Here is a 17,554-nt window from a genome sequence, read left to right on the forward strand (position 1 = left end):
CGTCCCGGGCTGTTCACGCCCATCTCCTGGCCTCAGCCTCTCCGAGTAGCTGGGCTTACAGGCGCCCGCCACCTCGCCCCAGCTAATTTTTTGTATTTTTTAGTAGAGGACGGGCGCTTTCACCGGTATAGCCAGGATGGTTCGATCTCCTGACCTCGTGGAATTCGCCCGTCTCGCCTCCCAAAGTGCTGGGATTACAGGCTTGAGCCACCGCGCCCGGCCTCTACCTTTTAGTTTTTACTTCTTCTTTCTTTGGAGGCAGAAATTGGGCATAAGACAATACAAGGGGTGGTCTCCTCGCTTACCAACACCCTGGTTTCCAAGTAGATTCTTCTCCAGTTGAGCCTCAAATGAGATAGCAACTCTGGTTGACATTTGCTTGCAGCTGCAAACCAAGAAACAGCGAAGACAGGTCTCAATCAATTTAGAATTTTATTTTGCCACAGTTGAAGATTGTGATCCATGACAAAGCCTCAGGAAGTCCTGCGAACATGTGTCCAAGCGGTTGGGTCACCACTTGGTTTTATACATGTTAGGGAGACAGAAATTATAGGCAAAGACATAAATTGATACATGTAAGGTATACATTGGTTTAGCTCAGAAAGGCGGGACATCTTGAAGCTGCAGAGTGGGCTGCCAGGTCCTAGGTGGATTTAAAGATTTTCTAACTGGCAATTGGTTGAAAGAGTTAAGTTCTGCCTGGAGAGTTGAAATCAGCTTGAGTTAAGGTAAGTGGGGGGCTGGGTTGTAAAGGCCAAGGCTCTTGTCACGTAGATGAATCTTCCAGGTAGCAGGCTTCAGAGAGAATAGATGTGAATGCCTCTTATCAAAGGTGTTAAACTCTGGAGGGACCTATTAAAAGATTCTCAGCCAGGTGAGTGGCTCACGCCTGTAATCCCAGCTCTTTGGGAGGCTGAGGCATGTGGATCATGAGGTCAGGAGATCGAGACCATCCTAGCTAATGCGATGAAACCCCGTCTCTACTAAAAATAGAAAAAATTAGCCGGGCGTGGCAGCATGCACCTATAGTCCCAGCTACTAGGGAGGCTGAGGCAGGAGAATTGTTTGAACCTGGGAGGCGGAGGTTGCAGTGAGCCTAGATTGTGCCACTGCACTCTAGCCTGGGAGACAGAGCGAGACTCCGTCTCCAAAAAAAAGAAGATTCTCTATAGAATGCGAATTCTCCCTAGAAGAGACAGCTTTGCAGGACCATTTTAAAATATATCAAAGAAATATATTTTGGGGTAGAATACTTTGATTTCCTTTTAGGGCCTGTTACCTGTCATGTGATGCTATACCAGAGTCAGGTTGGAGGTGGTATCTTATTGGTATCAAGGGTCTGTTCTGTCAGTCTCCGGATCTCTATCTTTACGTTAATGCTGGTCACTTGTGCATGGATTCCAAAGGGAGGAGAGTATAATGGGGCATGCCTAACATCTCCCCTTTCCTGTCACAGTCTGACTAGTTTTTCAGGTTCCAACGGGCTCTCTTGGCTGAGAAGAGAATCTATTCAGTCAGATGGGGAGGTGGTGGGTGGGCTGGGGTGAAGGCGCTGAAAAGTTTATTTTTGGTTTGCACAACCTGGGGAGACCCTGGAACAGAGGCCCCAGTTAAGCCACGCCTCGTCTCCTGATCTATAGAAATTTTGAGATGATATGTCTGTTGTTTTAAGCAGTCAAATTTGTGGTAATACTGTTATGTAGCAATAGACTGTTCCATTTTGTCTTCTGAATATTGATATGAGGTAGGTGTGGTTGTGTCCATTTTACTGATGGGGAAACTGATGCTCAGAGATGTGAGGGGCTTGCTTGAAATGGGCAACTCCCAGATCCCACGCTGGCTGTCTCAGTGGCAGATGGGGACTGTCAGGTCTCTGAGCCCAAGCTAAGCCATTGCATCTCCTATGACCTGCACGTGTCCAGATGGCCTGAAGTAACTGAAGAATCACAAAAGAAGTGAAAATGGCTTGTTCCTGTCTTAACTGATGACATTCCACCACAAAAGTGAAAATGGCCAGTCCTTGCCTTAACTGATGACATTACCTTGTGAAATTCCTCTTCCTGGCTCATCCTGTCTCAAAAAGCTCCCCCACTAAGCACCCTGTGATCCCCTCTCCTGCCCGCCAGAGAACAATCCCCCTTTGACTGTAATTTTCCTTTACCTACCCAAATCCTATAAAACGGCCCCATCCCTATCTCCCTTCACTGACTCTCTTTTCACACTCAGTCCGCCTGCACCCAGGTGAAATAAACAGCCTTGTTGCTCACACAAAGCCTGTTTGGTGGTCTCTTCACATGGATGCGAGTGAAATTTTGGTGCCATGACTCAGATCAGGGGACCTCCCCTGGGAGATCAATCCCCTGTCCTCTTGTTCCCTGTTCTGTGAGAAAGATCCACCTATGACCTCAGGTCCTCAGACCAACCAGCCCAAGGAACATCACACCAATTTTAAATCAGGTAAGTGGCCTCTTTTTACTCTCTTTGCCAACCTCTCTCACTATCCCTCAACCTCTTTCTCCTTTCTATCTTTGCACCACACTTCAATCTCTCCCTTCTCTTAATTTCAGTTCCTTTCCTTTTCTCGTAGAGACAGGAGACGCGTTTTATCCGTGGACCCAAAACTCCAGTGACGGTCACGGACTTGGGAAGACAGTCTTCCCTTGGTGTTTAATCACGCGGGGACGCCTGCCTGATTATTCACGCACATTTCAGAGGTGTCTGACCACTCAGGGACGCCTGCCTTGGCCCTTCACCCTTAGCGGCAAGTACCGCTGTTCTAGGGGGCAAGAATCCTCCCGACCCCTTCTCTCAGTGTCTCTACTCCTTCTCTGCTTTTCTGGGAAGCAAGAACCCCCCAACACCTTCTCTCCATGTCTCTACCCCTTCTCTACTTTCCTGGGGGTCAAGAACCCCCCGAACCCTTCTCTCCATGGCTCTACTCTCTCTTTTCTCTGGGCTTGCCTCCTTCACTGTGGGCAAGCTTCCTCCCTCCATTCCCCCTTCTTCTCCCTTAGCCTGTGTTCTTAAAAACCTAAAACCTCTTCAACTCACACCTGACCTAAAACCTAAATGCCGTATTTTCTTCTGCAATGCTGCTTGACCCCAATACAAACTTGACAGTGGTTCCAAATAGCCAGAAAACGGCACTTTCAATTTTTCCATCCTACAAGATCTAAATAATGCTTGTCATAAAATGGGCAAATGGTCTGAGGTGCCTGACGTCCAGGCATTCTTTTGCACATCAGTCCCTCCCTAGTCTCTGTTCCCAATGCAACTTGTCCCAAATCCTACTTCTTTCCCTCCCACCTGTCCTCTCAGTCCCAACCCCAAGCGTGGCTGAGTCTTTCTAATCTTCCCTTTCTACAGACCCATCTGACCTCTCCCCTCCTAGCCAGGCTGAGCTAGTTCCCAAATTCTTCCTCAGCCTCTGCTCCTCCACCCTATAATCACCTCCCCTCCTCACACCCAGTCTGGCTTACAATGTCATTTAGCCACCTGCCCAGCAATTTCCTCTTAAAAAGGTGGCTGGAGCTAAAGGCAGAGTCAAGGTTAATGCTCCTTTTTCTTTATCCAACTCTTCCAAATCAGTTAGCATCTAGGCTCTTTTTCATCAAATATGAAAAAGCCAGCCCAGTTCATGGCCTGTTCAGCAGGAACCCTGAGGCGCTTTACAGCCCTAGACCCTGAAAGGTCAGAAGGCTATCTTATTCTCAATATGCATTCCATTTTATTACCTAGTCTGCTCCCGACATTAAATAAAGCTCCAAAAATTAAATTCCGGCCCTCAAACCCCACAACAGGACTTAATTAACCTGGCTTTCAAGGTGTACAATAATAGAGTAGAGGCAGCCAAGTAGCAACATATTTCTGAGTTGCAAATCCTTGCCTCCACTGTGAGAGAAACCCCAGCTGCATCTCCAGCACACAAGAACTTCCAAACACCTAAACCGCAGTGGCCAGGTGTTCCTCCAGGCCCACTTCCCCAGGAACTTGCTACAGCCCAACTTGAACTGCACCCCAAAAACTTGGATAGAGTCTGAAAACTCACCAACCAAGCAAGTAATTACGCTGAACCCCCTTGGGCACTCTCTAACTGGATGTCCTGGGTCCTCCCAATTCTTAGTCCTTTAATACCTGTTTTTCTCCTTCTCTTATTCCATTTAGTTTTTCAATTCATACAAAACCATATCCAGGCCATCACCAATAATTCTATATGACAAATGTTTCTTCTAACAACCCCACAATATCACCCCTTACCACAAAATCTTCCTTCAACTTAATCTCTCCCACTCTAGGTTCCCACGCTGCCCCAATCCCGCTTGAAGCAGCCCTGAGAAACATTGCCCATTATCTCTCCATGCCATCCCCCCAAAATTTTTTTCGCTGCCCCAACACTTCAATACTGTTTTATGTTAGGGACAGTCAGAGCAGTCTCAACTCCAAAGAAGAGTTGGACGGTTCCTGTCCTCCTCCAGTGTAACTGCATTCCTTCTTGTTCCAGGAGGTGGTGACTTTTCCTATCTCGGGAACTGAAACTGCCTTTGCAAAAGCTGTATCAGTGAGAAAATTATAACACTAATCCAACCCCCATCTTGCCCTTCCCTTAATTATTCCTGGGCTATTGGGCCAAGCTAGCTTTGGAAGACATTTCGGCTACAGTTTAAATAGTAGGCCTTGCCCAAAACTCAACTGCTTTGGTAAAGCTAATAGAAGTGTCAGAGGCGTCTGAACCAGAGCGACTCCATTTTGAATAAGAGCTAGGAAAATGAGGCTGGGACTTGCTGGGGTTCATTCTTAGAAAGTGAGGCATTCCTAGCCTCTAGATATTTGTGGTTAAGGGAACAAAGCAGACCTAGACTTGGGAGTGTCGCGATATCTCAATATCTGGAGAACAAAGGCATCCCTAATTTAATTTTGCTTTAAAGATAATAATATCTTGCAAAATACAGTAATTAAGAAAATTAATCCTTTATCACAAACCCTTGTAACAGAGCACATCTCCCTGTTTCTAGAGAACAATCTATATCTTTGCTTGATAGCAGCATCATACCAAGGGTAGACGCATTCCTCCTCTTACTTTCAGGAATGCTCTACTCTTGTCTATGCAGTAACTGTCCTTTCACCATTGTACTTCCTTAATAAACTCGCTTTTGCTTTGCACCACGGACTTGCCCTGAATTCTTTCTTGTGTGAGACCCAAGAACCCTCTCTTGGGGTCTTGCTGGATGGGGACCCTTTTCCTGTAACAGGAGGCCATCCAGCTGGGGGGTGGGGGGAGGCTGAGTCCTGTTAAGGTGCAGACATTATTTCAGAGGCTATATGATATGCAACTTCCCCAGTTACTCCTGAAAACAGCAACACTATTGATGACCGGCCTTTTGAGATATCTTTCTAGGAGATGATTTGAGTTCAAACTCCACCTCCCATGTGGTGTGGCCAGCCTTATGTCTACTAAACTGTTTCTTTACTACAATGCCATGGTCTTTCTTCATACAGTGGGCAGGAAGAACCCCTCAAGTAGTTACGGAACTGGGAAGCCTGATGCCTAATGAGGATGAGAATTAAGACTAATGAACAATAATGATGATAATGAAGACAATACTTCTAATTTATATAGAAAGTTCTCACACCTGCAGAGGGCATGAATGCTCAATGGAGTAGACTGCACAGTCCATTGGCCTCTTTGCTTCTCATTCAGCCTCTGTTTCATGCCACCCACAACTCCCATTGATCCACCGCCTCCAAGTAAGTTGTACTGTGCTTTCGCCTCGGCTAACAGCAGATTGGCCATTGCATTTACAATTCAGATCTCCAAGAGCTCGCCTACCCCAGATACCTGGCTAGTCCTGACCACTCCAAGTCAGGTTGAACCCCCATCTCACCAGGACTCCGTGCAGCCTGTAGTTCTAACCTGAAGAGTTTGGGTCACTGTCCTGGGTAACGGGGCAGAATCTGGACACCTCATCCTGCTGCTGTTTCCCCACTCTGATCCCCACCTGGCCCTAGCTACCTCCTCGGGAGCTTGACCCTGGAGGAGACAGTGCTTTTGGTATGGACTGGAGCAGACACTGGGCAGACAAAGGCGCGCTGTCTGCCGAGCCACTGCAGCAGAGGCAGCCCTGCACACTACCTGGCCTCCGTGATAGTGCACCTGTGCCTGGAGCTGCAGTGAGCGGTATGGCCGCCAGGTGGCGTTGCTGCCAAAAAGCAAAGCCATGAATTACCTGGTCAGGTGGGCAGTGGGGCTGGGCCTGTGGGTTCTAAAATGGAGGCTTCTTCTTCATTGCATTTTGTTCTCTCCACTATTTGGGTTTAGAAAACAAATCCTTCTGTACCATTATCATTTTGTAAACTGCACATACTCCATTATACAGATCCTGTGTGTGTACCAAATCTTTCTTAACAAGACAGGGGAAAATGAAGCCGGTGACACTGGCTGAGTGTCTAGGGAAACTTCTTCATCCTCGAGTTTTCCCCTCTCTGATTTTTAACCTCTTTTAACCTCTTCTGAGGTTTAAAGAAAATGCTCAGTGTTGTATTCAAGTCAAGTATAGATTAAAGGTTTGTCTAGAACTGAAAAAAAGAAAAAAATGCCAAATTCTGGTTACTATTGTGGACTAGCCAATTACCCCCATATTTAACAACATCCCTTCTAGTTCACTCACATTTTGTGGGTGGGGGATTTGGGAAGTGGTTTGCTGGACAGGGCTTGCTTGGGGTCTCTATGTAGTTGCGGTCAGATGGTGGCCAGGGCTATACTACAGTCACCTGAAGCCTTGGCTGGGATGATGTCTGAAATGGCTCACTCTATGACTTGCTTCTGATGTCGGTTGCTGCCTGGGAGCTCAGTGGGGGCCTGAGGTGCCTCCATGTGGCCTCTCCAGCATAGCTGTCCCAGGATGAATGCACTTCTTACTTGACAGCTAAATGAAGTTTAAGTGTGGTAGGCAGAATAATATGCCTTCTCCTTCTGCTCCAAAGATGGTCCCCTCGGAATCCCTTGAACCTGAGACTATATTACCTTGCATGGCAAAAGGGACTTTACAGATGTAGTTAGTTAAGAATCTTGAGATGAGGAGACCATCCTGGATTATCCAGGTTCGACCCAATGTAATCACAAGGGTTCTTATAAGCGAGAAGCAGAAGGATCAGAGTCAGAGAAGGTGATGTGGTGAGGGAAGCAGAAGTCGGAGTGATGTGAGGAAGGATCTATGAGCTGAGGAATGCAGGTGGCCTCTAAAAGCTGGAAAAGGCAAAGACATAGATTGTACTCTAGAAACTCCAGAAAAGGCCTGATGCAGTGGCTCACGCTGGCAATCCCAGTACTTTGGGAGGCCGAGGCAGGTGGATCACGAGGTCAGGAATTCGAGACCAGCCTGGGCAACATGGTGAAATCCCATCTCTACTAAAAATACAAACACAACAGGACTTAATTAACCTGGCTTTCAAGGTGTACAATAATAGAGTAGAGGCAGCCAAGTAGCAACATATTTCTGAGTTGCAAATCCTTGCCTCCACTGTGAGAGAAACCCCAGCTGCATCTCCAGCACACAAGAACTTCCAAACACCTAAACCGCAGTGGCCAGGTGTTCCTCCAGGCCCACTTCCCCAGGAACTTGCTACAGCCCAACTTGAACTGCACCCCAAAACTTGGATAGAGTCTGAAAACTCACCAACCAAGCAAGTAATTACGCTGAACCCCTTGGGCACTCTCTAACTGGATGTCCTGGGTCCTCCCAATTCTTAGTCCTTTAATACCTGTTTTCTCCTTCTCTTACTCCATTTAGTTTTCAATTCGTACAAAACCGTATGCAGGCCATCACCAATAATTCTATATGACAAATGTTTCTTCTAACAACCCCACAATATCACCCCTTACCACAAAATCTTCCTTCAACTTAATCTCTCCCACTCTAGGTTCCCACGCTGCCCCAATCCCGCTTGAAGCAGCCCTGAGAAACATTGCCCATTATCTCTCCATGCCATCCCCCCAAAATTTTTTTCGCTGCCCCAACACTTCAATACTGTTTTATGTTAGGGACAGTCAGAGCAGTCTCAACTCCAAAGAAGAGTTGGACGGTTCCTGTCCTCCTCCAGTGTAACTGCATTCCTTCTTGTTCCAGGAGGTGGTGACTTTTCCTATCTCGGGAACTGAAACTGCCTTTGCAAAAGCTGTATCAGTGAGAAAATTATAACACTAATCCAACCCCATCTTGCCCTTCCCTTAATTATTCCTGGGCTATTGGGCCAAGCTAGCTTTGGAAGACATTTCGGCTACAGTTTAAATAGTAGGCCTTGCCCAAAACTCAACTGCTTTGGTAAAGCTAATAGAAGTGTCAGAGGCGTCTGAACCAGAGCGACTCCATTTTGAATAAGAGCTAGGAAAATGAGGCTGGGACTTGCTGGGGTTCATTCTTAGAAAGTGAGGCATTCCTAGCCTCTAGATATTTGTGGTTAAGGGAACAAAGCAGACCTAGACTTGGGAGTGTCGCGATATCTCAATATCTGGAGAACAAAGGCATCCCTAATTTAATTTTGCTTTAAAGATAATAATATCTTGCAAAATACAGTAATTAAGAAAATTAATCCTTTATCACAAACCCTTGTAACAGAGCACATCTCCCTGTTTCTAGAGAACAATCTATATCTTTGCTTGATAGCAGCATCATACCAAGGGTAGACGCATTCCTCCTCTTACTTTCAGGAATGCTCTACTCTTGTCTATGCAGTAACTGTCCTTTCACCATTGTACTTCCTTAATAAACTCGCTTTTGCTTTGCACCACGGACTTGCCCTGAATTCTTTCTTGTGTGAGACCCAAGAACCCTCTCTTGGGGTCTTGCTGGATGGGGACCCTTTTCCTGTAACAGGAGGCCATCCAGCTGGGGGGTGGGGGGAGGCTGAGTCCTGTTAAGGTGCAGACATTATTTCAGAGGCTATATGATATGCAACTTCCCCAGTTACTCCTGAAAACAGCAACACTATTGATGACCGGCCTTTTGAGATATCTTTCTAGGAGATGATTTGAGTTCAAACTCCACCTCCCATGTGGTGTGGCCAGCCTTATGTCTACTAAACTGTTTCTTTACTACAATGCCATGGTCTTTCTTCATACAGTGGGCAGGAAGAACCCCTCAAGTAGTTACGGAACTGGGAAGCCTGATGCCTAATGAGGATGAGAATTAAGACTAATGAACAATAATGATGATAATGAAGACAATACTTCTAATTTATATAGAAAGTTCTCACACCTGCAGAGGGCATGAATGCTCAATGGAGTAGACTGCACAGTCCATTGGCCTCTTTGCTTCTCATTCAGCCTCTGTTTCATGCCACCCACAACTCCCATTGATCCACCGCCTCCAAGTAAGTTGTACTGTGCTTTCGCCTCGGCTAACAGCAGATTGGCCATTGCATTTACAATTCAGATCTCCAAGAGCTCGCCTACCCCAGATACCTGGCTAGTCCTGACCACTCCAAGTCAGGTTGAACCCCATCTCACCAGGACTCCGTGCAGCCTGTAGTTCTAACCTGAAGAGTTTGGGTCACTGTCCTGGGTAACGGGGCAGAATCTGGACACCTCATCCTGCTGCTGTTTCCCCACTCTGATCCCCACCTGGCCCTAGCTACCTCCTCGGGAGCTTGACCCTGGAGGAGACAGTGCTTTTGGTATGGACTGGAGCAGACACTGGGCAGACAAAGGCGCGCTGTCTGCCGAGCCACTGCAGCAGAGGCAGCCCTGCACACTACCTGGCCTCCGTGATAGTGCACCTGTGCCTGGAGCTGCAGTGAGCGGTATGGCCGCCAGGTGGCGTTGCTGCCAAAAGCAAAGCCATGAATTACCTGGTCAGGTGGGCAGTGGGGCTGGGCCTGTGGGTTCTAAAATGGAGGCTTCTTCTTCATTGCATTTTGTTCTCTCCACTATTTGGGTTTAGAAAACAAATCCTTCTGTACCATTATCATTTTGTAAACTGCACATACTCCATTATACAGATCCTGTGTGTGTACCAAATCTTTCTTAACAAGACAGGGGAAAATGAAGCCGGTGACACTGGCTGAGTGTCTAGGGAAACTTCTTCATCCTCGAGTTTTCCCCTCTCTGATTTTAACCTCTTTTAACCTCTTCTGAGGTTTAAAGAAAATGCTCAGTGTTGTATTCAAGTCAAGTATAGATTAAAGGTTTGTCTAGAACTGAAAAAAAGAAAAAAATGCCAAATTCTGGTTACTATTGTGGACTAGCCAATTACCCCATATTTAACAACATCCCTTCTAGTTCACTCACATTTTGTGGGTGGGGATTTGGGAAGTGGTTTGCTGGACAGGGCTTGCTTGGGGTCTCTATGTAGTTGCGGTCAGATGGTGGCCAGGGCTATACTACAGTCACCTGAAGCCTTGGCTGGGATGATGTCTGAAATGGCTCACTCTATGACTTGCTTCTGATGTCGGTTGCTGCCTGGGAGCTCAGTGGGGCCTGAGGTGCCTCCATGTGGCCTCTCCAGCATAGCTGTCCCAGGATGAATGCACTTCTTACTTGACAGCTAAATGAAGTTTAAGTGTGGTAGGCAGAATAATATGCCTTCTCCTTCTGCTCCAAAGATGGTCCCCTCGGAATCCCTTGAACCTGAGACTATATTACCTTGCATGGCAAAAGGGACTTTACAGATGTAGTTAGTTAAGAATCTTGAGATGAGGAGACCATCCTGGATTATCCAGGTTCGACCCAATGTAATCACAAGGGTTCTTATAAGCGAGAAGCAGAAGGATCAGAGTCAGAGAAGGTGATGTGGTGAGGGAAGCAGAAGTCGGAGTGATGTGAGGAAGGATCTATGAGCTGAGGAATGCAGGTGGCCTCTAAAAGCTGGAAAAGGCAAAGACATAGATTGTACTCTAGAAACTCCAGAAAAGGCCTGATGCAGTGGCTCACGCTGGCAATCCCAGTACTTTGGGAGGCCGAGGCAGGTGGATCACGAGGTCAGGAATTCGAGACCAGCCTGGGCAACATGGTGAAATCCCATCTCTACTAAAAATACAAAAATCAGCTGGGCGTGGTGGCGGGTGCCTGTAATCCCAGCTACTTGGGAGGCTGAGGCAGGAGACACGTTTGAACCCAGGAGGCGGAGTTTGCAGTGAGCTGAGATTGTGCCATTGCATTCCAGCCTGGGCGACAGGGTAAGATTCTGTCTCAAAAAAAAAAAAAAAAAAAGCCTTGAACTCCTGGTCTTAAGCCATCCTCCCACCTCAGTGCTCCAAGTAGCTGGGACGACAGGCACACACCACCGCTCCTGGCTAATTTTAAAATGTTTTGTAAAGAAGGGGTGTCACTAAATTACTCAGGCTGGTCTCAAATTCCTAGACTCAAGCAGTTCTCCTGCCTTGTCCTCCCAAAGTGTTGGAATTACAGACATGAGCCATCGAGCCCAGAGCCAATCTGCTTTGCTTTTTCTCACCTCAGTTGATGATACCTGAATCCTTTCAGCAGAAGGATGAGGTTCTGTGCTGTGTTTTGTAGATGTAGGGGACTCGGAGGATTCTTAAACTGGACTTGCCAGAATTAAGACCACACCTACCTGGCTCTTACCCTCTGATCTCTCCGCTTTACTCTCAAGCTGGACATCTATTCTATCCCAACCCTTCTTGGCAGCTAAGCTCATAGACCACGAGATCCTAATGCTGCCTACTGGCTGTGTGACCTTGGGCAAATTACTCAATCTCTGTGACTTGGTTTCTTATGTGAAATGAGGATAATACAAATGCCTAGCTCTTAGGGTTGTTATGAAGTTTGAAATACACACACACACACACACACGCTGTTCTCTCAATGATCCAACAAAGAAACTCTATGCCATTTTACAGATAAGGAAACTGACGCACGGAACAGTAAATTGCCTTGCCTGATGGCTCACGATAAGTGCAGTGCTGGGATCATACCCAGGCCACCTGAACTCCCTAATGACCACGCTGTGCAGCTTCCAAAAGGGGCACCTGTGACCTGGGAGCCCCAGAAATGTGGGGAGAAGCCACTTCAGGCTCCATGAGTGAAGTAAGGACTGTTATCTCCAACCAGACTAGAGTGTCATTTTATGCAGATTTGTGTAATCAAATGAATGCATGTGTTGAGTCAACTTTTGCCTATTTCATCCGTTTCTCTAAAATTTTTTCTATCCACTGTCCAAAACCCATTTTAAAATTTAACTAGGGGCCAGGAGTGGTGGCTCATGCCTATAATCCCAGCACTTTGGGAGGTCGAGGTGGGTGGATCACCTGAGCTCAGGAGTTGGAGACCAGCAACATGGCAAAACCCAGTCTCTACCAATAAATAAAAAAATTTAGCTGGGTGTGATGGCACGCGCCTATAGTCCCAGCTACATGGGAAGCTGAGGTGGGAGGATCGCCTGAGCCTGGGAGGTGGAGGTTACAGTGAGCCGAGACTGGGCATGGTGGCTTACTCTTGTAATCCCAGGACTGGGAGGCCAAAGTGGAAGGATTGCTTGAGGCCAGGAGTTTGAGACCAGCCTGAGCAATACCAGTAAGACCCTGTTTCCACAATCCTATTTTTAAAATGTAAAAAAAAATAATAAGGGCATATAATCTATTTATAAGCGTTCTACCCTCATGATCTAATCACCTCCCACAAGCCCCACTGTTTTTTTTTGTTGTTGTTGTTGAGATGGAGTCTTGCTCAGTTGCCCAGGCTGGAGTGCAGTGGCATGATCTTGGTTCACTGCAACCTCTGCCTCCCAGGTTCAAGTGATTCTCCTGCCTCAGCCTCCCAAGTGGCTGGCATTACAGGCACCTGCCACCACGCCCAGCTAATTTTTGTAGTTTTAGTAGAGATGGGGTTTCACCATGTTGGCCAGGCTGATCTCAAACTCTCCTGACCTCAGGTGATTCACCTGCCTTAGCCTCCCAAAGTGCTGGGATTACAAGTGTGAGCCACTGTGCCGGGCCCAAGCCCCACCTTTTAATACCATCATCTTGAAGGTTAGGATTTGAACATATGAATTCTGGGGGGGATCTGCATCCTGTGGAAATGCCAAGGGGCCACAGCACCTCCCTCCCTCAATCACCTTCTTCTGGTCTCTCCTCTAAGGTCACTTCTTGAGTGAGGTCTCCCTGATGACGCCCCTTCCCATGTCACATCATTCTGGTTCATAGTCTTTACTCAGCAAGTCATAACCACTGCGTGCCTCCATTTTTCAATCTGTAAAATGGAGACAATAATGGCACCCACCTCATGGAGTTGTTTTAAGGTAAAAATGAGTAAATATAGGGTAGTGGTTCTCAACCAGGGGTGATTCTTATCCCAGGGTGGAGACATTTGGCAATATCTGAAGACATTGTTGGTTGTCACGATTAGGAAGGCGCTACTGGTACCCAGTGAGTAGAGGCCAGGGGTGCTGCTGAAATCTCTGCAACGCACAAACCCTCTATTGGGAAGAACTGGCCAATACTAAACATCAGTAGTGCTGAAGCTGAGAAACTATGCTTTAGGGAAAAGGTTTAAGATGGTGCCTGGCTCTTCACAAGCACCCAAGAAATGCCAGCTGTCATTATTGTCCACCACCCTGTCCCTCACACTTTGCCCCGAGTGGATTCATCAGTGAATACTTGCCTTATGAACATAAAGATTGAGGGGTGCATTCCTCACAACCAGGCATACAGTAAGTGCTCAATTAAAATGTGGTTAATGCCAGTGCATGTGAAAGGTAAACGAGATGGTACATTCTCCAGTGTCAGGCACAAGGCAGGCATTTCATAGATATTTTATTAGTTAATGCATGTGAGGGTTAAAGACTATCTCTGGGGACTGGTACACAGTAGACGCTCAATATGTGTCGAGTGAATGAATGAGAGGACCAAATGAAATGGTGTTTGCACAGCACCTGGTGCATGGAAGCTGCTCAGGGCTCATTAGCTTCCTCACCTCATCCCCAGACCCTAACACTTACCAGCTACCTGGACCTCAGTCTTGGCCTTCATAGTCCATTCAGAGTTGATGGTAATGGCTACTTGGTAGGTGCCACTGTCTGTAGGCTGGGCGCGGCGCAGCACCATAGAACCATTGGGGAAGCCCACGATGTCTCGCTGTCCCATGGCACTGCCATCCCTCTGGGGCCGTTGTATCCCAGGGATGTAGGTAAATAGCCTCGTGCCTCCATACATCTCCTCCCCCAGGTACCAGTTGAAGTCCTGGAAGGTGTCTGGGACACCCTGGACTGACAGGAGAAGGTCCTGGTTCTTTTGAGGCTGCTCTGGAATCTTCTGGATATGGAGGGCTGCCTGGGAGCCTTGGAGCATCCAGAGGACCAGGATTGAGGCTGTGGGAAGTTATAGGGAAGGGCTGAGATCAGGGGTGTTGCCAGGGACCATGGCATGCTCCTCTCTAGACAGAGATCTTCAGCGGGGAGCAAGGACTTTGAGTGCTGCTCATTGGAAACAATGCTGGGATTGATTAGTGATGTCTGCCCTGGGTGCAGGTGTGGGAACACAGGCATGGATACCATAGATTTGCCATCCTATTGATCCAGAGGTTTTTCTACCTTGAGATGCTGTGTGGCCTGCTTCTAAACACATGGACTCTCTGAATTCATTCATTCATTTATTCAACCAATACTTACAGGCATATGTAATATATAAGCCATAATACCAACTATATATAATACATCTAAACTTCCTTCAATTTCTAGACACTGGAGATATAGCAGGGAACCAAACATACATAAATTCCTGACTTCATGGTCCTAACATTATAGAAAATTCCATAGATAAAATGGTAATGAGGCTGTGATTCTGTTGCTCCTCCCCCATCTCACTCTAATCTCATCCTCTCAGGTAATCTTCCTCGACTTCTATGAGGAAACTTCAATCTCTGGGCTAAGTCCCCATTTCTCCCCTCGGCCTTTAGGGTCTATTTCCTCCTTACCTGAGAGCAGAAGGCTCTTTGAGAAGCAGCCCTGGGTCCCCATGGGAATCTCCATCTTGGCGTCTTGTGGAAATGCCAAGGGGCCACGAGCTGGACACTAAGGGGGCCAGAGGGGTGGGCCCTGGCTGTCTGAAGTAGGCCAGCTCAGTGGGGATCCCAGGGTGCCTTAGAGATACCACTGAGGCTGGCCCAGCCCCAGTATGCCCTGTCCATGGGCTCTGGAGGCTCCACCTATACTCCCTGGGATGGGAGCACAGATAGAGATTGAACCGGTTTTTCAGGGTGACTGGAGAACTTCCCAGGACTCCTCCCCTGACCCTCTTCAACCTCTTTGTCTCACTCAGCGTGACTACAACAGCAGTCACTATAGCAATAGTCATAGCAGCCTTTGTTTGAACAATTCCCCTGGGTTTGCTCAAACACACACTACCTCATTCAGCAGCCACCATAAATAACTGTTACCATTGCACAGATGTGGAAATAGAAGCCCAGGAAAAGACGCAAGTCTGCCAATAGATAGAGGTGGGATTTCACCTGTGGCTGACTCACTTGAAGGCTCTGAGACAGGCCGGGTGCGGTGGCTCACTCCTGTAATCCCAGCACTTTGGGAGGCCAAGGTGGGTAGATCACGAGGTGAGGAGTTCGAAACCAGCCCGGCCAACATGGTGAAATCCTGTCTCTACTAAAAATACACAAATTAGTCGGGCATGGTGGTGGGCACCTGTAATCCCAGCAACTGGACGGGCTGAGGCAGGAGAATCACTTGAACTTGGGAGGCAGGGGTTGCAGGGAGCCAAGATCGCGCCATTGCACTCCAGCCTGGGTGACAGAGTGAGACTTCATCTCAAAAACAACGAAAAAAGCTCTTAGCCTCAGTGTTTTTTGTTTTTTTGTTTTTTCTTCTGAGATGGAGTTTCACTCTCGTTGCCCAGGCTGGAGTACAGTGGCGCAATCTCAGTTCACTACAACCTCTGCCACCAGGGTTCAAGCGATCCTCCCACCTCAGCCTCCTGAGTAGCTAGAATTACAGGCATGCGCCACCATGCCCAGCTAATTTTGTATTTTTAGTACAGACGAGGTTTCTGTATGTTGGTTAGGCTGGTCTTGAACTCCCAACCTTAGGTGATCCACCCACCTTGGCCTCCCAAAGTGCTGGGATTACAGGCGTGAGCCACCGTGCTTGGCCTGTTTTTTTTTTTTTTTTTTTTTCTTGAGACAGGGTCTTGCTCTGTCTTTCCATTCATGAACATTGGTTGTCTTACCATTTAAATATGTCACATATAATTACAAGAATATTTTGTATTTTCAGAGTGTGGTTTTTTTTTGGGGGGGTGGGGACGCTTTGTCGCCCAGGCTGGAGTACAGTGGCACAATCTTAGTTCACTGCAACCTCCCAGGTTCAAGTGATTCTTCTGCCTCAGCCTGCTGAGTAGCTGGGATTACAGGCATGCGTCACCATGCCTGACTAATTTTTGTACTTTTAGTAGAGATGGGGTTTCGCCATGTTGGCCAGGCTGGTCTTAAATTCCTGATCTCAGATGATCCTCCTGCCTCGCCTCCAAAAGTGCTAGCAGTATAGGCACAGCCACCTCACCTAGCCCCAGAGTGTATGTTTTGTACTTTTCTGGATCATGTTTACTCCAAGTGTATTACTCTTTCTTTTTTTTTTTTAAGACAGGGTCTCACTCTGTTGCCCAGGCTGGAGTATAGTGGCATGATCATTGCTCACTGCAGCCTCCAACTCCTGGGCTCAAGCAATCCTCCCATCTCAGCCTCCTGAGTAGCTGGGACCACAGTTGTAAACTACCATCCCTGGCTAATTTTTTTATGTTTTGTAGAGATGGGATCTCGCTATGTTGCCCCAGGCTGGTGTTGAACTCCTGGGCTCAAGTGGTCCTCCCACCTTTGCCTCCCAAAGTATTGGGATTACAGATGTGACTCACCACACCTGGCCTAGCCTAGTTTATAAAAAGCAGTCTCCATTCATTCCAGCACACACTCCCAGGGCCCAGTCGTGGGTGCTGGGTGATGTTGGTGACACAGTGATGATTGAGACCATCTCTGCTCTGCCCTCTGTCCACAGTAGGGCACACAGTCCTGTAGGGTGTGGGGGGCAGACCCCTCTCACACAATTATGATCCAGAGTGATCAGGGCTGGGATGGAGGAGCCCAGAAGTCTGGGAGAACCCAAGGAGACACACCTCATTCAACCTGAGGGCTAGGGAGGGCTTTCTGGGGGAGGGGGCATCTGAGCTGAGACCTGGAGTAAGAGTAGAAATGAGGCAGATGATGGGGTGAGGCAGCCCGAGGTGCATCAGGCAGCATCAACAGCAATGCAAGGATGTGGAGGCTGAGATAGTCATCAAGGCATATTGAGGAGGTTGCAATATCTTGGGTGAGTGGAGGCAGGAAGGAGGGCGTGGGGCATGTGTGTGTGAGGCTGGGAGGTGGGAGAGATCAACTATGCTCTGTTGGTTGGATCAACAGAGCTTGGGTGATGGAGGGTCTAGTGTTTTGCTGTTTAATATCACAGCTATTAGTCATATGTGGCTATTTACATATCAACTTAGGCCAGGCACAGGTGACTCACACTTGTAATCCTACCCCTCTGAGAGGCTGAGGTGGGAAGAT

At 47.6% G+C, this 17,554-nt stretch overlaps 1 protein-coding gene across 3 annotated transcripts; it reads right to left on the reverse strand.

Annotated features, from left to right (window-relative positions):
• Positions 1–217: 217 nt before the first annotated feature.
• LOC108524198 (carcinoembryonic antigen-related cell adhesion molecule 19) lies at positions 218–15,530 on the reverse strand. 3 transcript variants are annotated; one of them, XM_017865180.1, is made up of 4 exons: positions 14,924–15,530; positions 13,950–14,318; positions 13,068–13,201; positions 294–385 (listed from the first exon to the last, which is right to left on the reverse strand). In XM_017865180.1, exons 1-3 carry the CDS (start codon positions 14,976–14,978, stop codon positions 13,197–13,199), a joined length of 429 nt encoding a protein of 142 aa, XP_017720669.1. In that variant the 5' UTR covers positions 14,979–15,530; the 3' UTR covers positions 294–385; positions 13,068–13,196. The 3 variants fall into 3 exon arrangements, with proteins under 3 accessions (XP_017720668.1, XP_017720669.1, XP_017720670.1); XM_017865181.1 differs by lacking the exon at positions 294–385 and adding an exon at positions 1,134–1,936; XM_017865179.1 differs by lacking the exon at positions 13,068–13,201 and having other exon boundaries at positions 218–385.
• Positions 15,531–17,554: the final 2,024 nt, after the last annotated feature.

The sequence above is a fragment of the Rhinopithecus bieti genome, unplaced genomic scaffold (assembly GCF_001698545.2).
Source record: "Rhinopithecus bieti isolate Rb0 unplaced genomic scaffold, ASM169854v2 scaffold_82244, whole genome shotgun sequence".
Taxonomy (NCBI): Eukaryota; Metazoa; Chordata; class Mammalia; order Primates; family Cercopithecidae; genus Rhinopithecus; species Rhinopithecus bieti.